At 42.6% G+C, this 24,178-nt stretch overlaps 1 protein-coding gene across 1 annotated transcript in view; it reads right to left on the reverse strand.

Annotated features, from left to right (window-relative positions):
* RPL7L1 (ribosomal protein L7 like 1) overlaps window positions 1–5,014 on the reverse strand; it is a 29,028-nt gene extending 24,014 nt beyond the window's left edge. Inside the window, exons 1-2 of the mRNA XM_082268224.1 lie at window positions 4,910–5,014; window positions 1,731–1,836 (exon numbers count right to left, since the gene is read on the reverse strand). Coding sequence (XP_082124350.1) covers window positions 1,731–1,836; window positions 4,910–4,923 — 120 coding nt within the window. The 5' untranslated portion in view covers window positions 4,924–5,014. The remainder of the gene's footprint in view (window positions 1–1,730; window positions 1,837–4,909) is intronic.
* Between the last annotated feature and the right edge of the window lie 19,164 nt (window positions 5,015–24,178).

The following is a 24,178-nucleotide window of genomic DNA, read 5'->3' on the forward strand; positions in this document are numbered from 1 at the left end:
GTCGCAGTCCCGCAAAAAAAAAAAACACCAAAAATGACAGAAATCTTTCCCTTAGTTGGTAAACGCAATAACTTTTGCACAAACCAATCAAAATACGCTTATTGCGATTTTTTTTACCAAAAATATGTAGCAGAAAACAAATTGGCCAAAAATGATAAAAAATTTAGATTTTTTACATTGGGGAGGTGGGGGGGGGGGGGGGGGGGCGGGGGGAGGAATTTAATATAAAAATTTTTGAAAAATATTGTTATTTTTTAAAAATGTTCGCTCTTTTTTTGTTTATAGCGCATAAAGTAAAAATCGCACAGGTGATCAAATACCACCAAAAGAAAGCTCTGTTTGTGGGGAAAAAAAAGGACGTCAAATTCATTTGGGTACAGCGTTGCATGACCACGCAATTGTCAGTTAAAGTCGCACAGTGCCGAATCGCAAAAAGTGGCCCAGACGTAAGACAGCAAAATCCTCCGGTGGTAAAGTGGTTAAAGAGGAAGTAAACCCACTGAGAAAAAAAAAAAACCCGTAAAGACAAAGGCATAATGAGCTAGTATGCATCGCATACTAGCTCACTATGAAGTACTTACCTAAAAATGAAGTCCCCGCAGTGCCGACAGGACGGCCAACATGTTCAGCTGTCCTCCTTCCTGGATTGCGTCCCCTGGCCATCTGATTGGCCGGAGGTGCGATTACATCACAGCACAGGGCTCTGAAGAAATGGCACGGGTGGCCGTTCCTTCTGAGCGCATGCACCGATGACGTCATCGGCTGCATGCACTGTAAATATCTCCTAAAGGGTGCAAGTTTAGGAGATATTTATAGCACCAATAGGTAAAAGTCTTTAAAGTGGGTTTACAACCACTTTAAGACCATTATTATATGAATATCACAGCAAAATAATTTTAATATAAGAATTATTATTTTAATAAGTCTTAAAGCGGAGTTCCGGGCACAGAAAGCATTTTTCAACAAACATACCCCCGGGACAGTCAGGGCTAGTACATTCCACAATGGCTAGCCTCTGATCTGTCCCGGTTCGCACTTACCTTTTAGAAGAAATACTCACTTTTAAAACTTCTTCTCCAGCGTTGCCATCTCTCTTGTGGGCAGCTGAAGCCGGCGCGATCCTCTTCGGCGTCCTCTTCCGCGTCTTCTTGTCCCAGAATGCGCCTGCACCGGCCCCTCTCGTCACTTCCGGCGCAGCGCCGCATGCCCAGAAGCTGTTTAGCAGGGAATGCGGCGTCGCCCCGGAAGGGACGAGCGGGGCCGGTGCCGTCGCATTGATTCCTGGGAGCGATGACGTTCAGCTCCCAGGAATCATCGCAAGACAGGAAGTGACGGCGGAGCCGCGGCTCAGAGGGAGGAAGTACACTGAGGTGAGTATTTTTGATCTTCAATTACAAGGTGAGTAAAAAAAACAAAAAAAAAAAAACAACCTAACTATCCAATTCCTTTTCAGGTGAAGGAGACCAAGCGGACGGGCACAAAAAAAAAAAAAAAAAAAAAAGATTGATTTTGTGCCCGGAACTCCGCTTTAATAAGGGAGCCCTCTGACAAACCTAAATCTATAGAAGACATGAGAAAAGCCTTAACCAACACGGCGGCATGTTAATGCGCCGACACTGAAAAGGCTACAGGAAGATAGTGCTGTGTCAGATATATGAAGCTCTGCATGTTGGGTTTGCAAAATATGAACAATGTAACACTGTGGTTACTATAACCCAAAAGAGATTTACCTTCCTCTTCTCTTCTAAAGCTCTTTTGGCTTCTGCCGCTTTCAATCCTTGATACCTCTTCCGTTTCTTCAAAAGATTTTCTGGCACTCGTGGGAGCCTCCTGGGCCTTAAATACAAATAAAGCATGTCAGGAATGCTAGATACCCAGAGAACCTTGTACTGTATTATTACTACATCTAGTACTAAAGTTTCAGTAAAAACTGGCACCTGTATCTAACACAGATTCCCATATCACACACTACTCCCAAGACCATTATTGGCCCATTGGCACCATGCTTACCGTAACGTTTAGGAAAACTCATAAGCTACAACAGGCGGCACTTTGTGATAAACTATGTTGGAAAATATGTTGCATATTTAATTTTTGACTGCATGTTTGTTAACCCCTTCCCGCTACAGCCTCCCAGCCTCTTAACAGAATTTAAATACCAGGAAGCGGTAGACCCCTCATATTTTTGTAAATATTTTATTATATCTTTCATGTGACAACACTGAAGAAATGACACTTTGCTACAATGTAAAGTAGTGAGTGTACAGCTTGTATAACAGTGTAAATTTGCTGTCCCCTCAAAATAACTCAACACACAGCCATTAATGTCTAAACCGCTGGCAACAAAAGTGATTACACCCCTAAGTGAAAATGTTCAAATTGGGTCCAATTAGCCATTTTCCCTCCCCGACGTCATGCAACTTATTAGGCCCCTTTCACACATACGGTCCGTTCAGTTCATCAGTTCAGTCACTTCAAAATTTATCAGTTTTCCATCTGTTTTTCATCCATTTTTCGTCAGTTGTAATCCGGTCTTCGTTGTCATCCGTTTTTCGTCCGATCCGTTTTTTTGACGGATGAAAAATGGGGCATTCAAAAACGGACAAATGACGGAAGCGGATGAAAAAGCCCCTTTCACAAATGCTGTCCGTTTATCCACTTTTCATCCATCCGTTGACGGATGAAAAACGGACATCAATGTATCTCTATGTAAAAACGGAGGACAACTGACGAAAAAAACGGAGGACAACTGACGAAAAAAACGGAGGACAACTGACGAAAAAAAACGGAGGACAACTGACGAAAAAAAACGGAGGACAACTGACGAAAAAAAACGGAGGACAACTGACGAAAAAAAACGGAGGACAACTGACGAAAAAAAACGGAGGACAACTGACGAAAAAAAACGGAGGACGACTGACGAAAAAAAACGGAGGACGACTGACGAAAAAAAACGGAGGACGACTGACGAAAAAAAACGGAGGACGACTGACGAAAAAAAACGGAGGACGACTGACGAAAAAAAACGGAGGACGACTGACGAAAAAAAACGGAGGACGACTGACGAAAAAAAACGGAGGACGACGGATGAAAAAAAACGGAGGACGACTGACGAAAAACGGAGGACGACTGACGAAAAACGGAGGACGACTGACGAAAAACGGAGGACAACTGACGAAAAACGGAGGACAACTGACGAAAAACGGAGGACAACTGACGAAAAACGGAGGACAACTGACGAAAAACGGAGGACAACTGACGAAAAACGGAGGACAACTGACGAAAAACGGAGGACAACTGACGAAAAACGGAGGACAACTGACGAAAAACGGAGGACAACTGACGAAAAACGGAGGACAACTGACGAAAAACGGAGGACAACTGACGAAAAACGGAGGACAATTGACGAAAAACGGAGGACAACTGATGAAAAACGGATGAAAAACGGAGGACAACTGACGAAAAACGGATGAAAAACGGATGGAAAACTGATACATTTGACGTGACTGAATGATGAACTGAACGGACCGTATGTGTGAAAGGGGCCTTAGTGTTACAAGGTCTCAGGTGTGAATGGGGAGCTGGGGTGTTAAATTTGGTGTTATCGCTCTCACTCTCTCATACTGGTCACTGAAAGTTCCACATGGAACCTCATGGCAAAGAACTCTCTGATGATCTGAAAAAAAGAATTGTTGCTCTACATTAAGATGGCCTAGGCTATAAGAAGATTGCCAAGACCCTGAAACTGAGCTGCAGCACGGTGGCAGAGACCGTACAGCGGTTTAACAGGACAGGATCCACTCAGAACAGGCCCCCTTATGGTCTACCAAGGAGGTTGTGTGCAAATGCTCAGCGTCATATCCAGAGGTTGTCTTTGGGAAATATACGTATGAGTGCTGCCAGCATTGCTGCAGGAGGTGTTTACAACAGCTGACCTTTCTTCTTTCTCAGCGGGGAACGATCGCGGGTGTCAGGGCCGCCTACCCTGTGCATCGAAGTCCCCGCTGCTGAGTGGGGGCGCGCAACCCGATGTAGGTCTGCGTTGGTTTGCGCAGGAGGGTCGCAGTAAATAGGCGGCGGGCGGGAACAGGTTAAAAGAGGCAATGAGGAGGCGACACATCTCCTTACTACCTGTCAAATGCCTCTGAAAAGCAATCTAAACGCAGATCACTTTTCAGAGGTGCAACAGTCTAAACATAGGCTCCCCTACTGATCAGACCCCTCGTCTTTACTGACAACACCACAACTAGACCCGGCTGTGTTATATCCTTATGGGACGCTCGCAAACTGCGCATGCGTGTAAGACATACAATCTTGCGATATGCGTTCCATGCGTTTTGTCAATATGAAAAACGCTTGCTCTCGAACTGCGCCTGAGCAGTGGATTTTCTTTAATAATGACAGAGAAATGTTGCAAAGCAAGGGGATGGGGCGCATAGCGGATGATTGTCTCATGCGTGCTTTGCGAGCGTCCCATACCTACAGAGCGTCAATTATCCATAATACACCGCAGTGACTGACAACCAATGAGGACACTTCTATAAGTTTATCTCATAGAGCAGACAGACCTCATCCCACTGTGATTCCCTTTCAGCATCATTAACATTCATTTTTTCCCCTAATATATATATATATATATATATATATAAGAGATAATATATATAGCGAAAGAGTGTATATATATATATATATATATATATATATATATATATATATAAAGAGATAAAACACCCAAACACATTGGGGCCAGTAACAGATCACCTATCGCTGGACCCAATCTGTTTATCACTGAGAGCTAACATGGGTGACTGACCCCCCATCCACATCAATGTCCCCGACCCCTCTCTGCTCCCCCACATCACAAGCCTCCCCCCGGATGGCAGCGGATTGTATTCCTCTAAAAACTTACTCCGTCCCGTCCATGTTGCTTCACTGCAGTCTGAAAACCGGAAGCTGCACACGCACTTCCGTACACAACACGTGTTTCCGGTCCGCCATCTTGGGATTGGCGAAAAACTGAGGCCTGACCGGAAGTGACGAGGCGAGGAATATCTGACGGGGTCGGGAGATCTGACATAACACCGTGTTTTGCGACAAGTGCGCATGCGTGCATGACATGCAATGAACAGCTTGCCAGTGCTTGAAAGCTTATGTATATGAGCACTCGCCTAAGCAAATAGAACATTTTGCTTTCAAAATAAAAAATAAAAAAGTTTACTTTTTGCCTCTTAAAATATTACTGACTGCAAAAATAGGCTGCTAGAAAGCAAATGCAGGAACTGACCCTATTATTCGTATTTCACTGTCTGGGGGACAAGGGCAGAACTAGGGTTGCTGCATCATCTTAACCACTTCAATACCGGGCACTTTCCCCCCTTTCTGCTCAGGCCAGTTTTCAGCTTTTAGCGCTGTTGCATTTTGAATGACAATTGCGCGGTCATGCAACGCTGTACCTAAACCAAATTTATGTCATTTCCCCCCCACAAATAACAAATATAGATTTCTTTTGGTGGTATTTGATCACCGCAAGGTTTTTTCTTTTTTGGTACACAAATAAAAAAAGACCGAAAAGTTTGAAAAAAAAAAAACTTTTTTTTGTTTAGGTTATTCAATTTTGTAAATAGATACGTTTTTTCCTGCACCAATGAGGCTGCACTGACAGGCTCTGATGGGGTGGCACTAATACGCAGCACCAATGGGCACTGATAGGTAGCACTGATATGCAGCATTGGTGGGCACTGATAGGCGACACTGATGGGCACTGATTGGCGGCACTGATGGGCACTGATTGGCGGCACTGATGGGCACTGATAGGTGACACTGATGGGCACTGATAGGCAGCACTGGTGGGCAATAATGGGCACTGGTGAGCGGCACTGATAGATGGCAATGATGGACACTGGTGGGCAGCACAGATAGATGGAAATGATGGGCACTAGTGGGCGGCACTGATAGATGGCAATGATGGGCACTGGTAGGCAGCACTGATAGATGGCAATGGTGGGCAGCACTGAAGGGAGAGGGCACTGGCAGGCTCCCTAAGCCATGATTGCCATTCCTGGTGGCCATGGGTGGGCATCCCTGGTGACCATGGGTAGGCATCCCTGGAGGCTCTAATGGCATCCCCCCAAGGGTCTGCACTGGTAATCAATGCTCTGATTACCAGCACAGACCCCCTCTGTCAGGAGAGCCGTGGATCGGCTCTCCTCTACTCGTACCAGTCAGGCACGAACTGAGGAAAGCCGATCAATGGCTCTTCCTATTTACTATGTGATCAGCTGTGATTGGACACAGCTGGTCACATGGTAAAGAGCCTATGTCAGTGATGTGTCAGAGAGAGACACCGCAGCACCGATCGCCGTTCTGCGCACCCCCCGGGAGCGCACAGAGCGCATTATCCTGCTGGACGTCATATGATGGCCAGTCAGGATAATATAACCACTTTGCCGCCGTCAATCTGTAATAGGGCGGGCGGCAAGTGGTTAAAGAGGTTGTAAACCTCCCAAAAAAACCCTGTAAGACAAAGGCATAATGAGCTAGTATGCAGCGCATACAAGCTCATTATGAAATACTTACCTTAAAACGAAGCCCCCACAGTGCCACCTGCTCACCGGTGACAAGGCCAACATGTTCAGCTGTCCTGCTTCCTGGTTCGCATCCTCCGGGACAGGGCTCTGAAGGAATGACACGGGCGGCCGTTCCTTCAGAGCGCATGCGCGATGACGTCATCGGCTGCATGGAATGTAAATATCTCCTAAACAGTGCAAGTTTAGGAGATATTTACAATACCTATAGGTGAGCCTTATTAAAGACTTACCTATAGGTACAAGTTATAATAGTGGGCTTACAACCTCTTTAATCCAGGACACATATTAATTACACAGGTTCTGAGGCTAATATGATGCATATAAGGCACTAAGTGAGTTTAATTACCAACTAAACCACTTGCTGACCAGCCGCCGCAGTTATACGGCGACAGGTCGGCAGGTTCCTGCAAAATGCTGTACCTGTACGGCAGTTTGCGGGAGCAATCCTGGGGGCGCGCGCCCATTTGCCAGCGGGGAAGGCAATCCACTGGGTCAGCGCCCGCGATTGCCGCTGGGCACTAGTGATCGCTCCCCGTGAAGTGTGAACATCGGTCTGCTGTTGTAAATAGAGATGGCCTTGCGGTTCGCAGCGAATTCTGCTTGTTCGCAAATTCGCAAAAAGTCGGACTTTTGCCGATGTTCGTGAAGATGTCCGCGTCGCCATTTGTCAGGTGGAAGGGGACAGCCAATTGAAACATTTCAGCACATGGACATGCCCCCTACCCTATAAATAGACCTGAGCTGTCGGCCATTTCACATTCTGCTTTTTGTCAGTGTAGGGAGAGGTTGGCTGTGTTCATGAGGGAGAGATTGCCAGACACAAAGAGCTCTGTAAAGATTCACAAAAGTCCTTTTCAGGGCTGGTATTTCGGTATAGGCCTTCTACAGTCTCTTTTCAGGTTAGGGGCAGGTATCCAGTCTGTGCTTTAGGGGCAGTTAGAGATCGGCAGCAGTGACACAAATCACTCTGTTAATGTCCACAAAAGTCCTTTTCAGGGCTGGTATTTCGGTATAGGTCCAGTCTCTTTTCAGGTTAGGGACAGGTATCCAGTCTGTGATTTAGGGGCAGTTAGAGATCAGCAGCAGTGACACAAATCGCCCTGGTAATGTCCACAAAATCCATTTAATGGGCTGCAATTTTTTTGGTATTGGTGTGAAGTGCCCTATATAGGGGTGGGGGGGAGGGGGTAATCCACGGTATAATATACTTTGTAGAAAGCATATTATAGTGGATTAGTATTGTGTGCACTGTGCAGCATTGTGACAGGTGTGGTGACTGAGCGTTGCTGCAGCAATACTACAAACAGTGACAAAAGCACTTTTAATGTATTATAACTGGTGTGATAGACCAGTGGCCCCCTCAATACCACAGATTGAAGTGGGGTGTTATCTGAGTATACTTTTACAAGTGTATTTGTGTCCTGCAACAATATTGCCTCTTTTGCTGTGTTAACTCTGCTACACACAGTGCCAAACTCACTGGCCAATTTTTTGAACAACTGGTGTGATAGACCAGTGGGTCTGTAAAGGTTCCGCCAAATTGTGAAATGGATGCGGACCCATTTTACAGATGTGTGAATGGACCCTATATGTATTAGACATGTATTTACCGGCTGCTGTCAGTTCTGGCTGATTAATGAAAAAAATAATAATAATTTTTTGCTGTTAAAAAAAAAAATTTAGGGCAACTTTTTCAATTGCAATACTTCTGTTATGACATTGTCCATGTGCTGGGACTATTTTGTGCACAGCTAGTACGTCTTTTGTGGCTGCAAATATGACCTAAAGGTTTTTATAGTTGAGGGATGAGGTGGCAACCCTATTCAAAACACTTCTGGAGGGAAATGTGGGCACCCAGTGAAAAGCAGAAGAATCACTTTTCAATTTCACATTTCAGGATGAAAAAGGTTTCACTTTTTTTCAGCTTAAGAAAATGTGAATAAATCAAAAGTGCAATATGTTTGCAAGCATGCACCGTTTACAGTGATATTTAAATAGGGAAGCACCAATACCAGTATCGGTATAGGTGCTGATACCAGGCATTTGAGCAAGTATCGTTACTTGCCCAGATTCTCCTGATACCAAAATTGATTCTTTGTGGTGCTGAAAACTGAACAGACTGATGACATTAGGTAAATAGATCACAAGCCCATGCAGGGAGATGGTAGTGTGCCAGTGAGGCACTGTGACTCACGGGTTCCATAGTTGACTCTGCTGAGCCTGGTGAAGTAAACAAATGCCTCTAACCAAAGAGCTCCTGGTGGCAAGCGGTGAGCTATGGAATCACAGATCATTTGGCTCTCCTTTCTTGGTTGCCTGCACAGTACTGTCTCCAGTGGAGCACTTCTGCTCCTGGCGTTTCCCCCGGCCGGCGGTGACAAGCCCTAACTGCATCTGTCATTCCCAGGTGTGGCATCCATTGGGCTTGCCACCCATCCCCAGGAGCTCCAGGGTTAGAGGCATCTGTTCACTCCACTAGGCTCAGTGAGGTCAACTATAAATCCTGTGAGTCACAGTGCCTCACTGGCATACTACTATCTCCCTGCATGGGCTTGTGATCTATTTACCTAACGGCATCAGTTCAGTTTTCCAATATATGATTGCTGCTTTGAACTTGTCTCAACCTACTTACTGGAGTTGCGCTCCCTGCTGAGTTTTGTGAGCTCTCAACTGCCCACTAGATCTACAGACACATACACGTTTCTTTGCAGTGCGATTTGCGCCTTTTTTTTTTTACGCAAATTGCACTGCAAAGTATTGGTGCTTGGTATCAGCGAGTACTTGTCCAAAAGTATCGGTACTCGTACTCACTGATAAAAAGATAGTATCAGTGCAACCCTAATATTAAAGGGGATTTTTTTAAGCAGCGCTCCACCAAAAAGGGGAAGTTCTGCTTTAAGCCCCCCCCCCCCTCTTTTCCTTACTAAATTACACTTTTTTTTTTTTAATGCAGGGAGTGAGGGGGCAGGTACCTGGATTTCACTGGAACCTTCTGTGTTGCAAATGAATGGGGTTTGGAGCATAGAAAAACGCTCTAGTGCGCTAAAACATTAGCTGCACTGAAAAGCGCACTTGCGGATATTAATACGCGCCAAGCGCCATTAATCCCTTGTACTAAAAAGTACAATGTACAGCTCTTTTGTATAAAGAAATCCTTGCACGCTCGGCGACAAAGAGAGAAACAGCCAATAAGCTGTATCATGGTCGATGTCCATAGAAGCAGTCCTGCCCAAGGTAGCACTCTTGTTTATTTTATAGTCAGAGAACAAAAGGGGTTTACAAGGGGAGGTGGCATCAACGCAACCAATCACAGACATGTATACTTTCAAAAGTACAATAGGAAAAGGGAGTGTATGCTTATGGACAAGCCTGACCGTGTGCAAGAGTCCCCAACTGTCAAGTGAAAGCGAAATAATGCTAATATGGCTGCCAAACACTATCGTGGATTCCTGTGGACTTGGTCACGCTAATTCATAAGCATGCATTCCCCTCATAATCTGTTAGAGTGAACCCTAATGTATATAATATAGTTCATACAAACCATATTTGATAGTGATTATGCTATTTTTCCAGTAAATGACACTATATCTGCAAAAGGAAATAGCAGCAGTATTTCAATCATGCGGATCAAGCATAATAGAAAGCTACCAGCCATTATTCCAGCAAAAGGGCAGATAAATATCAAAACTATAATAATTCCACATCACAAACATATCTTCACCAGTGAATAGCAGCAGTAGCTGCTCAGAGCGCCCGCCGTTTGGGAAATCAGGCGAGTGGCATGCAGTCTCCATTTAATGGAAGGTTTTCTCAATGCCAGTTAAAGCCATATTCGCTGTGCATAGCGAATACTGGTAAACCGACACTGGGAGACATAATGGTAATTTAAATAAAAAACTTCCTGAAAAATGTCCACACGAATATTAATAAAATTCCAATTAATAAAATTTCCACAGCAGCCCCTCCTCTTTTTCATATGCTCCCATGTGTCCCTCGATGAATCTTGATCTTCTTCTTCCAAATAAACAGAACAGTTCTTCTCATACATAAAAACAATCTATTTCAAAAAGTTAAAAAGAAAGAGAACGGGTCAAAAGGAAACGAATGTTGACATGTAGGTTCCATTCTTCGGGAGGTGACTCAGAGGGAGGACATGAGGTGATGGGACACGTTGATTGTCAGTCGGGCTGGGATCCTTGGCATCTGATGCAGGGGTAGGGTTTTGGGGGCGTCTTATCTCAGCAAAGAGGATGTGGTCATCTGCTCGGGCTTGGGTGACTCGGTCGACCAGACAACAGGATAGTTTCACCAGGGTATATAGGAGGAATAGAAACAGGGGGGCGTGGCTGGAAGTGGACGGAGCCGGACATGCAGGAGAAGAGCTCCGCTTGCAATCCTCCTCAATCGGCTGCCATCCACCACCAAATCATCCCCTGGACGACTAAAACTGGCAGATATAGGTGGCCTGAGACCCCTGGAACCGCCTATCCCTTCCTTCGGTCGAGAGACGCTCCGCTGCAAGGCACTCGGGATTGAGGCCTAGTCGAACTGGAAGCCGCGTCCTTTCCTACAGCGGTAATCTGCCCGCCTCGGGGGACCCGGTAAGCGAAACATCCCATATCCTGTGAGCCATCCAATATAAGGATATCCTCAGGCCATCCTGCCTTCAATGTTAGCGCTAAAAACTGACTTGTGAATCAGAGCAATCTGCACTTAATTGATCTGCACAATCCGCCATCTTGACTACATGCAGTGACATTCTTAAGCAGACAGAGAAATTAGCTTACTTCTCCCTGGGATAGCACAAACTCCCTACAGAGCTATCTTTGCCTCTATTCTCTTGCTTACTACATTCCAGGATTAGTGAACTTGTTTTAACCAAGAATTTATGTGCTAACTTCACACAGTGTTTCAGGCTGCTTCGACTCTGAATCGCATCATATCCAAAAACCTAATTTTATCTACACATTTTAGTTTCCACTGAGGATGACCACTTAATACTAGTGCTTGACCGCACAGTACCTCTTTTGCCCTCTCACGGACGACATTATTACTAGCAAACATGGGTAAATCAGATTGTAACAATTCTGTGACACGCTCCCGATCCCCTAGGGATCCAGACACATGAGCAGAGAGGCATATCCCAGACATGTTTGGGCCACGCTTGAGAGATTCACTAACAGCAGCTTCATGGGCCCAAAGTGCTAGAAGGGCTGCCAGCAGAAGCCCTCCTAGGGGACAGGAGAAAAGTAACTCAGATTCCCCTCTCAAACCAGCTTCTACACCTGTATGTCTGGATGATTTAAAAGCAGTAGCTGCTAATATAAAAGCCTCATTTACGCAGAGATATGCAAAACTTCACCACTAGGCTAGAAGATGTTGAAGATACAACGGACAGACATGACTCTGACATCACAGATGCACAAAGAGCCCTTAACTCACATGCATCCCAAATGAAAGACATGCATAGACACATAGAGGACTTGGAGAATAGAGGAAGGAGACACAATATCAGGATAAGGGGGTTCCGGAATCGATTGAACCCCCGAATCTCAACCAAACAATTTTAGCGATCTTTAACGATTTGCTGGAGAGAACACTTGATAACATCATCGAGATGGAAAGGCTACATCGGGCACTCAGGCCCAAGGGTATACTGATCCACCGAGAGATATCATAGGATGCTTAGTCAATTTCCAGCTCAAAGAAGAAATTATCAACAAAGCTAGACTGAGAGGTAGAATTTTATTCCAAGGTACTGAGATCAAACTGTTTCAAGATGTATCTCAAATCAAATTACAAAAAAGAAAATCATTACGCCCTCTCCTGGATATCCTTAGGGAAAGAGATATACCATATAAAAGGAAATTTCCTTTTTGCCTCTCAGCTGGATCCAGGGGTCGCTCAGCCCAACGAAGATTCCCAGAGGATATTATCCCCTTCTGTGAGGCCCTAAATATCCCACAGATCCCTATTCCTGATTGGAACTTCTTCCCAGCTCAACAAAGATAAAGACGAGAAGAACGTATGGAAATTCCAGACGACAGATCTCCTGGTCCCTCAAGAAGGAGAAGACTTTCTCAACCCAACTCACCACCACCTGCTAACCATCGCACTCCAGGGGGGAATAGTCTCCCTCCATCACCTGTTCACAGGAAACCCAGAAGAGACTGACAATCACATCCAAATTGTACAATATGAGGCAAAACCACTGAGTACAATTTCTCTCTCGAACTGTGTCTTCCTTTCCGTATTTTTCTTCTTTTTGCAGGTTATGCTTGGCTACCCCCTTTATATTTTACATATGGAGGTATATAGCCTACATCTGCTTTCAACTCACTCCTGAAACTATTAACATTAATAAGAATGTTTGTCTGATGTTGCAGATATTTTGCCTGTCATATAAACACTAGTTAACTTGATACTCATTATTCTAATTTACCAGAAGTATAAAAATGGGATGGAGAGTCTAGTATATATACATAGCCCTTGTTGAGTTTTATATAATACAAGTTGTTCCACTCCATGGGGACTTAATAACATAAATATGCTATAGAGAGAATTCTAAATTAAGGGAATGTTATTTGTTTAGACATTCTATTACTCTGGTAAGACTACATGCTGATTGAGTTTATATCTTTTCTTCTTCTATAAGGTTCGCTTAAACTTGGTTGTTTAAATTACTAAAAGACTCCAATTTTTTCTCCATGGAGTACAGTTATAAATTGTTTCTCTGACATTATTAAATAATGACACTAGATGGCGCCATAGGAATGCAAGAGCTCAACTTTCTGTATACATTATGGTTGTATGATCTCTTTCAAGCATGTTATCTTTAGAAGGGTATGGAATAATAAACGTATGCGCTAGAATGAGGTAAGCGACACTATGGAAACTCTAGACGGAAACTAAAATCAGACGCGGAACTCCTCCGAGCAAGCAGCTAATTTGATAGTGTCCCCACGTATCACAATAGTTGTATAAGCCAAAAAATCAGCGCTTAACTCTAAATGAGGTGGACCACTCTATCTGCCTTCAGCAATCAATACCTATTGGTCTTAAAGGCTGTAGATTACACAAGAATCCGATGATAAATAAATATATAAATGTGTTTGTGAACTTCTAAAATCAGATGTAGTTATCAGAAAAGTCAAAGCATAGGTGATGATAAAACAGTAAAAGAAATGTTCTCAAGTGATGATCCCACAGTAAATGGTCTGCTTAACCCGAATCTCTGTGCTTCTTAGAGAACGAAAGTGACTGACAGTGAAGAACAAATAGTGTGCAAAAAGTGTCTAATCAATATAATGACAGCAGAAAATTAACAAAAATTAGTGTGCGAATAGCAGCAATCAGTGATGATGTCAATACAAACATACATAAGTGTCACCAAACGGACTGAATATCAAAAAGTGCAGCAGTGCTAAACTTAAGGTGCATAAATGTCCACAAAATGGCTTATATAAATACAATACGGTAATTAAAGTGCAGAGTGCCACGAAATTGAGTGATCAATTCAAGTGCATTCAACAGGTGAGATCACACTTCCAAACACAGCAAAGTGGATGTGTCCCAGTGAGCTCGCAATCCAACACCAAGTGCAGTGGCCGCTCACCTCCACAACACTCAAAAAGAGCGTTAAGCACTGTTATCCAAGCTCCTCACACTCTTCGGACATACGCTTATTGCCCTTCAGGTGTTTTTGGCTTAGTGATTCAGAATGGGTCCACGCGGATCTCTCTCAATCCATCTATACAACGAAGCTAATACAGTGCAGAAAGTCTCCAATACAACCGCCGATGCGGGGAGCTCCAAGGCTTCCGGTCTCGGCCGAAGACCGGAAGTGACGTCAATGCGGCTTGTCCCTGACTGGTCAGGAAAAACATCTGAACTTGTGTATACGGGTATATATACCACTATACACAAGTTCAGATGTTTTGCCTGCCTCCAAAGAACCCAAAAAAATGCCCAAAAAAATGCCTGCTACTAAACCGGCAAGGTGTGAAAGGAGCGAAGCCATATTCCAGATCTATAATTTCACTAATACAAATGATCTTTTTTTTTATGGTTCTGGACATGCTACAGAGCTGAAACTTCACAGGTACACTTTTTAGACCCCCCAGACACAAAATCACACAAAAAAAGTTCTTAAAAATTGTCATTTTGGATTTAGTATCTGGGGGGTCTAAAAAGTGTGCCTGTGAAGTTTCAGCTCTGTAGCATGTCCAGAACCATAAAAAAAGATCATTTTTCAGTAGAGCAGGGATGGTGGGACCCCCCTTTTACACCTATATGATCTTTTTTTTTGGGGTTCTGGACATGCTACAGAGCTGAAACTTCACAGGTACACCTTTTAGACCCCCCAGACACAAAATCACACAAAAAGTGAAAAAATTGTCATTTTTGATATTTTTTTGATAGAGAGCCAATTATTGAAAAAATAAAAAAAAAAACAAAAAAAAAATTAAAAAAAAAGGAAAAAATGTCTTTGGATTTAGTGTCTGGGGTGTCTAAAAGGTGTACCTGTGAAGTTTCAGCTCTGTAGCATGTCCAGAACCATAAAAAAAAAAGATCGTTTGTATTTTGTCACTTAGAACACAGGTAGTTGGCTTCGCCCCTGTTACACCTTGCCGGTTTAGTAGCAAGCGTTTATTTGGGCATTTTTTGGGTTCTTTGGAGTCAGGAAAAACATCTGAACTTGTGTATAGTGGTATATACCACTATATACAAGTTCAGATGTTTAGCCTGCCTCCAAAAACCCCCAAAAAATGCCTGCAACAACACACCTGGTCGTTTTTTTTTTTTGACACTAGCGTTTTTTGGGCATTTTTTTGGGTTCTTTGGAGGCAGGCAAAACATCTGAACTTGTGTATAGTGGTATATATACACACATACTTATATGTATATACACACCTAGACATATATAGGTGTGATAGTAGCAGAAATATATGCTTGCGCTAATGAAATCATTTACACTAATATGGTTATGCTCCTATAACACCTATATATGTCTAAGTGTAAAATACATATAAGTATGTGTGTGTACACAAGTTCAGATGTTTTGCCTGCCTCCAAAAACCCCCAAAAAATGCCTGCAACAACACACCTGGGCGTTTTTTTTTTTTGACGCTAGCGTTTTTTTGGGCATTTTTTTGGGTTCCTTGGAGGCAGGCAAAACATCTGAACTTGTGTATAGTGGTGTATATACACACATAGTTATATGTATATACACACCTAGATATATATAGGTGTGATAGGAGCAGAAATATATTGGTGTTAATTATTTCATTAGCGCAAGTAGTTTTTTTTGCTCCTTTCACACCTATATATGTCTAGGTGTATATATACCCCCTATACACATGTTCAGATGTCATTTCTGACTCCAACCATGTGCTCAAAAAAGCACTAGCATGCCTGCAGCCAAAAATGCTGGTGGCGGCGAAGCCATATTACAGAAACGAAAGTGACTTCAGAGAAACTAGCTTTTCTCTATAGCGTTCACCCTGCTATGGAAGGGTTTGGTCACCCTGCCATAGCAGTCACTGTCAGTTCACCCTACACTACATTACGGTCACCCTGACACTTCACACTTTCCCTACAGAAACTGAATAAATTGAAGCTAACTTAAGTGTAAAGGAGCACTCTAACTACACTAGATATCCCTTTCCTCACATTAATAAATGCTAAATGACACTTTTAAAGTAAAATTAACAGAACTGCTTCCATTCTCTTCCATGTCCTGTATAACAATGCTAGGAATATGGCGGGGGCTATCTTATATACTGGGGGGCGTATTCACTAATGATTGGTCTAGGGACCCCCTAGTCACTCCAATCACATTCCTAGCATTCTCCTGCCCCCTCAATTGGCTTTTGCAAATGGTTCTGGTCCAATCACGGGCTTTTAAAGCCCATTTCCTGAAGCATTGCATTTTGGTCGGTTCTGGTTGCCGAATTCCGAACTTTTTGGGCAAAAAGTTCTAAATTCGGCCGAACCTCGAACACCCAATGTTCGGGCCGAACCGATGGTCGACCCGAACCGTTCGATCATCCCTAGTCCCAACAACCTGGGATTCAGGAAGTGTCTGGATGAGAATGTGAATGTGAAGACACTGTTCTCAGTTTATGGCTTTTCTCCATCTTTTTGTTTTCTCCTATTTTTACCATACATCTTAGTATACCTTATTGTATCAGTTTTAAATTTAGATTGATTTGATGGATAACAGTTTTTCTACCACTCTTATGGCCTCTTCATGCTCCATATATACCTCTTGTTACATTAAAAAAAAAAACTTGGGCATTTACAGATTTATGACATTTCCCTGACACTTCTAACTAATTTTATTATTGCCACCGTAAGACCAACACAGATTTATTACTATTCTTCATTTATAGAAGTGCTGTGTGCATCACGCACACTATTTCTAGGTACTTACTTAGACACATTGTTCCTGTTCCTTCCAGACTTCTTCCTAGCCCTAACATAGTTCGGTAGGAAACATAGTCCTCCTCTGAACTACCTTTACCAACGAGTGAAGTGCCTAGCTGGACTAGTTGCACGGTTGGATTTTTCCCCCTCCTTACTATATTCCTACCTATCCTCTAAACCCCCCTCCTACGATCCCATCAAGCAAACACACCTACAAAACCAATACCCCATCCTCTTCTCCCCTCTCCTCCTAGAGACAAGAAAGGTGAGCTTGATATTGTTATAGAATACACCCCCCTATTGATACAATCACGCCAGTACAAACCCACTCAGCAGGCTCTCACCTCTCTCAAGGCCACTTTAACAAAAGAGCATCTGTAAAACTGCTCTCCCTCAATGTGAAAGGCTTGAATTTGACAGAGAATAGGTCCCATCTCCTACAATATATGAAAAATTGAAATCTGATCTTGTATTTCTTCAAGAAACCCACTTCAGATCAGACAAAATTCCTAAGTTTACTTCTAGAGACTATCCTACCATGCTTCCCTAGCCAAAACTAAGGGAGTATCCATTTTAATATCTAAAAATTTGCCATTGCTAATTACTGATCTATCCTGGATCCGGAGGGCAGATATATAATCCTCAAGGGACATATCTGGAACAAACCCATCACAATAGCCAATGTATATTGCCCTAATAAAGGGCAGGTGTCCTTTTTCGGGGACATACCTGCTACCCTCGCCTCCTTCCAGGAGGGAATTGTCATGCTTGGAGGCGACTTTAATGTTCCATTAAATCCTCTTGAAGACACCTCTACTGGGACCTCTTCCACCACTTATTCAGCCCTACGGAGAATTAAAATACGTCTACAAGACCTCACACTCCACGATAGCTGGAGATTAACACACCCCACAACGAAGGACTACATTTTCTTTTCGGCCCCCCACAATCGCTACTCTAGGATAGACTACTTTTTTCTCTCGCAAAAAGCTATCTCACTGATTACCAATTCTTCAATTGAACCTATGTTTCTATCAGACCACCACCCGATTACCCTCACATTAACTCTTCCTATAAACATACCATTTACCAAGACATGGCGCATAGATCCAACGCTTTTGGCTGATATCTCTAACAATAAAGAACTATCTTCCCACATCAATGAATTCTTCAAATTAAATGATACCCCAGGTTCTTCTCCCTTATCACAATGGGAAGCTCACAAATGCTCCACGAGGAAAATATCACTCAAAATGGCAACAACTAAAAAGAGGATAATGCAAAAAAAAACACGGCACTCCTGATAAACAAGATTAAATCCCTTGAATTAACCCATAAACGTTCCAAAGCACAAAACGTTCTCCTTGAGTTGGAAGAGACGAGATTAAAATGAAAGGAATCAATGAATAAAAAATTCAAGAAACGTTTTACCCTCTCTCAGAAACTTTTTTATGAATTTGGAAACAAAAGTAGTAAATACCTGGCCAGGGCGTTATCAAAAAAAAAAAGCCATTACCACCGTGCACTCATTAACTTCCTCATCGGGTGATAAAATATCAACAGATGAGGACATTGCAAATTAATTCACAGATTACTACTCTAACCTTTACAATTTAAACTCAAACCCAATAAATCCCCCTTTAGACCGCACGAAACATCGAAAAATTACACAATTCCTCCAAAAATATAGCTCCCCTCCCCTAACCCAGCTTCAAGCTTGTAATGTTCTGGTACCTTTGGTACCCTAATTCCACTTTCCTTAGTGTATGCGCCCCACCATTCTCTTTTGGTAAGGTGCGCATACACCTTTAAGACCGATGCTGTCATCATTGAGCGCCGCAGGAGCGGCTATTTCAACCGCCGGCGGTCTCACGAACATTGTTCGTTCAACGCCGCATAACCTGCCTTGAAGCTCACATGCTTGCAAGCATACCTCGCTGTCGGAACCTCGCTGCTGATCCCTGTATCCCGCTACCGGATCACCTGCTCATACCGAACCTCTCTACTACTGCTTGCTACTAGTGATAAGTACCCCGCAGGGGAATCCTCCATAAACCTTCATACTAAAGCTTACACTATCTAGCTCTGCATACTAAGGACTGTTACTATCATCTGCACTATCTAGATTGCTAGCTCTTGAGCCTACTAACATCTATCCTTGCACTGGGTTAGTCTCTCCTGTATGTCATCTGCTATCCTATCATCTACTACCATACATGTTTGCCAACCTATCTGCATCCTACCTGTTACCATCTCATTCTCAAGAACATTCCTCTCAAGTGTCTGTCAACTATTGTCTCTACTTAAACCTGTCTCTTCAGCCTATCACCACTATACTACTATATACATAGATCACTCCAGGAACATCTTATTGAGTGTGTATATTTGTATGCTGAATCAGAGACTATCCACAGTGATGAGTCTTGGGAGTTGGGATTGGTATCTCAGCGTTTCTCTACATGACTACTGAGTGGAGTATTTCTGCAGCTGCAAATCCACATTGTTCAGAAAACGCAGGAGCGTTACAAAGCTGCAGCTATCGATGGCCCCCTTACTAGTGATGAATTCACAAATGCGATCAAACACATGAAATTAGGTAAGAGTCCGGGCCCTGATGGCTTTGCACTGGTATACTACAAAACTTTTTCATATCTCTTGGCTAAACCTTTTTTAGAAGCATTCAATTTTCTTCCAAAATGCGAATCGAATAAATCCATCCCCGCTTGAAGCACATATCTCTGTTATTCCAAAACGAGGAAAGGATCCCTCCCTTCCGCAGAACTGTCACCCAATATCGCTTCTTAACGTTGATGTAAAAATGTATGTGAAAATTCTAACTAATAGGATACTCCCCTTTATTTCTGACAAACTCTCCACAGATCAAGTGGGATTTGTCCCTGGAAGAGAAGCGAGGGACAACCCCCTCAAGGCAATTAATATCCACCATTACCTGACCAAAAAAGTTACCTGGATTCTTGCTCTCTCTTGATGCTGAGAAGGCTTTTGACAGGTTAGATTGGGATTACCTCAAAGCGGTATTAACATCATTGGGCCTAGGCGACAATATGATCAGATATATAATGGCTTTATATCTTAACCCGTCAGCCAAAGTGAGGGTTAATGGCCTCCTGTCAAACGCCTTCCACATCACAAATGGCACTCGCCAAGGATGTCCCTTATCTCCAATTCTTTTTATACTGACTCTGGAGCCTCTACTCCGCTCCATACTCTCCAACGTCAACATTCAAGGAATTGAAATTGGACAACGAACATATAAAATAGCTGCATTTGCTGACGATGTGCTGCTAACTCTTCCCACCACCCAGATAAACCTTTGTAAAGCAAACTTCCCCTTTCATTGGACGTCGGATTCAATCACATACTTAGGTACATAACTCCCATCCAAACTCAATTCTATTATTGACCTAAATTTTACCCGCTCCTCAAAAAAATAGACCAAGACTTATAGGACTGGCACAATGCTCAATTCTCTAGGTTTGGAAGGGCAGCGATATTTAAAATGAATAATGAATGTGTTACCTAGACTACTCTACCTATTCCAGACGATCCCTGTACACATTCCCTTTTCTGTATTCCGGAATATTCGGACTCTGTGTAGACACTTTATATAGGCTCGCAAATCTCCCAGAATTAAATTTGAACAAATCACAAAACCCAAAATGAAAGGAGGAATTGGTTTGCCAGATATGTACAAATATTATCAAGTGTGTCATCTGCAAAGAGTGGTTGAATGGCGCACACATGCCGAATCCAAAGATTGGGTTATATTGGAAAACTCATTCTCCAATATCCCCATTTCAGTATTACCATGGCTTAGATCTAAAGACATTTCACCAGAAGTATTAAGTCACCCACTAATTGGAGCTGCTTTCAAATGTTTTCATTATACTTACTCTACAAGTAAAATATCCTCGACTCCGGGTCTCTTGTCACCCACACTAAATAATCCAGACTTTTTACCAGGTCTTAATGACCAACACCTCTACCAGGCTATACATATCAAATCTTTAAGAATTTCGTACTTTATTAATCGGGGTAAACCACTATCTTATGAAACTTTGAAAGCACTTCCACGAACTATATACATCTCCTTTTGGGACTATGTTCAAATACGTCATTTTCTCACGTCCTTCATCAAAGACAATAGCAATTTGCTTGAAATAACTCAATTTAAAAAATGATGTCTTGATGCTAACACTGAATCACACTTGATTTCAAAAATATACTCACTGCTCTGGGGTAATCTCAAAGAAGATGATAGTCTCTTTTGCGCCAAATGGGAAACAGACTTACATATGAACCTAACCACAGATCAGTGGAAGATGATATTTCACATAGTCCTCAAAGGGTCCGTTAATGTCACTACGCAAGAAAACAATTATAAACTGATATCCCACTGGTATCGTATGCCTTACCTCTTACACAAAGCTAATCTCACCGTAGACGACAAATGTTGGAGATGTCATCAATCCGGAGGAGATTTGCTACATATATGGTGGTCTTGCCCATCCATTTGTTTGTACTAGTCATTACATGCCTGCATTTGAGCACTGTGACAGTGATATTTTTTATGCTTTTAAATAAATTTAATGTTGAAACGGAGAGCATTAGTTCTTGCTTTATATATTTTTTTGGATGATCGATCATGAGTCCTTTGGGGTTGTGAGAGTCCTATGAAGATCGTGGTCCTTTGGCTGTCTTCAATGAGTACATAAGGCTTAGTGACCCCTGGTGGTCGAATGCTGGAGGTGAGAGGCTGTAATACCTTATGGTGAAGGAATCACATTTGCAGTGGTGTCTTATACCTACCTTTCATGCACTGGAGATTTGCCAATTGTTGTGGACTTATATGGACTCTTAATATGTATCATTGTTCACTGCATATGTAATCTATGTTATATATATTATTTATGCACATCATATATTTTAGCGCTGAACTATTTTCTTTATTTTGCTCATTATAGGTATTGTTAGGTTTAACCTATCCTGGTGTTTAGCTGCTTTCCTCCTTTTCCATATGATCATAGCGCTGAATAATTTTCCTGTTTTACTTGCCCATCCATTGCCAGATTCTGGACAAGCATCCACACATTACTTTTTCAGATCACCAACATATCTGTTGATTTCTCACAGAATACATTTCTCCTGCACCTACATCATCAATACAAACCTCCATCTTATATGTCACTAACCACATTCTTAATTAACGCTGCTAGACTCTGGATTCCTAGACATTGGGGAGCTACCACAACCCCCCTCCACCAGAGAATGGTTTAAACAAATTGAGAAACTGTCTGAGATGCAAGAGCTTATTGCAATTGCCCACGACACTCCATCCAAATTTGCTAAGCTTTGGCACCCCCGGTTAACATTTAAAAATACAGTAACCTACTCCCAGATAATAGATTTATCCTAACAGGATCAACAGTTATTCAGCTCTAAGGTATACATCTTTCAGCAAACACATGCTACAAGTACTTATAATTCTGGCATATTTGCTGTCCTTTATTGTCTCTATCCCCCCCCCCCCCATTACTCCTCTTCCCTCCTTCTCCTCACCTCCCCTCCATCCAGGGAACATGCTGGCGTGTTCCCCCCACCATACCCTTTGTATAGAGTACTGTATAATACCACTTCCGTGAAACATTATCAAACCTTTCCTAAAACAGAGATTCTATAAATAATTTCCATCTCTACTTTGTAAGGGAAACAATCTTACTGTAACTCATATTGCTCCTTATTAAAATCATATCAATACACCCAAGACATTTGATTTTGAATTCTTTTCTTGATAATTTTCATGTTATATTATTGTATCTTAGGTTTGTTACCTATTTAGTTAGTATTGGATCACCGAGAATGTTGATCGGAATGATCCAACTGTTTTACTCTCTCTTTGATGTGTACATCTTTTATTAAAAGCTTTTTGAAAAAAAAAAAAAAAATGAAACAAAAACAACATAAGTATATATATTCCTATTTCCTTCAATCAAGACCGAATGGAGAACAAGAAATCCCCAAAACCTCCCAAAGCCTTAAAAGGATTCCAACCCTTGCTAGCTATAACTCTGGTTCTGCCTTGCAGTGAACTTACCTTATCCATGTGAGCCTGGACCTTATCACTGGTGTCTGTTATTCAGGTACAACAGTCTTCTCCTATGAATTCACAGGAAACCCTCATTGGAAGCTAAAAGATAATCTAGTGCCATTTCCTCCTGCAGTACTGTACAAAAGTTTTTATTTGTCTCTGTTCTTGAGTAATTTCCCTACAGCTTCAAAGGTTTCATTGAACATCTCTTCCACAATGGATGAGAAATTATTCAACCATTTCATCAGCTCGATCCCCCACCCAGTCCAAGCCGGGAACCATGCCCATGCCTGATGGTGAGAAGAAAACAGTTCTCTGCAAGTCCTGCCTTGCACCCTTGCCCTCTTTCACAATAGCAGATCCTCACGATCAGCGGCAATGTATGATGCAGGTACGAGCTTCACTAAAGCACACAAAACTTTCACATTTGGGGGCACTACCTCATAAGCCCCAGAACCACACAAAAAGTAAACGGGGCCTGTCAACACCGTACATGAAGAATTTTCCTGATGGGCACGGGCACTTAGCAGTAACATAATAGACTGAGGGAATGCTCCCTTAGTCTGTACGTCACAACCATCCAATCCAGCAGATATAATCTGGTCTGTTGGTGTCATTAAAAAGACCCGGAGATTCATTGGTGACTGTTATACCTGTCCCATAGGTTGTAGAGCCTATAAATCTATTTCGGGTGCCAAAACTAAAGTTAGAGCACATCTGTGGACTACCTAATTGTCCAAATACCCAAATTGGATGGGCCAGCAAAGAGCAAGAATCAGGGCTAACATTAAAACTATAACTGATGTTACCCTCTTGGAATGTGTCATTAAATTCTATGGACAAGTGTCTCCTGGTTGTCTTCATGCCAATACGAACGTCTGCCATTACTGGGGTCAATTAGCTAGGTGGGGGTTTGGAGCACACCCAGAAATTATTCCTGTTTGCTGCCTTAGCCAGCTGAAGGTGCATTACAACAATAGGTTGGTATGCTGTTCATTAGTGATGGGCCGAACAACCCCCTGTTCGGTTCGCACCAGAACATCTCGAACAGGGA

The sequence above is a fragment of the Pelophylax lessonae genome (genome assembly GCF_965119305.1).
Source record: "Pelophylax lessonae genome assembly, chromosome: 9".
Classification (NCBI taxonomy): Eukaryota; Metazoa; Chordata; class Amphibia; order Anura; family Ranidae; genus Pelophylax; species Pelophylax lessonae.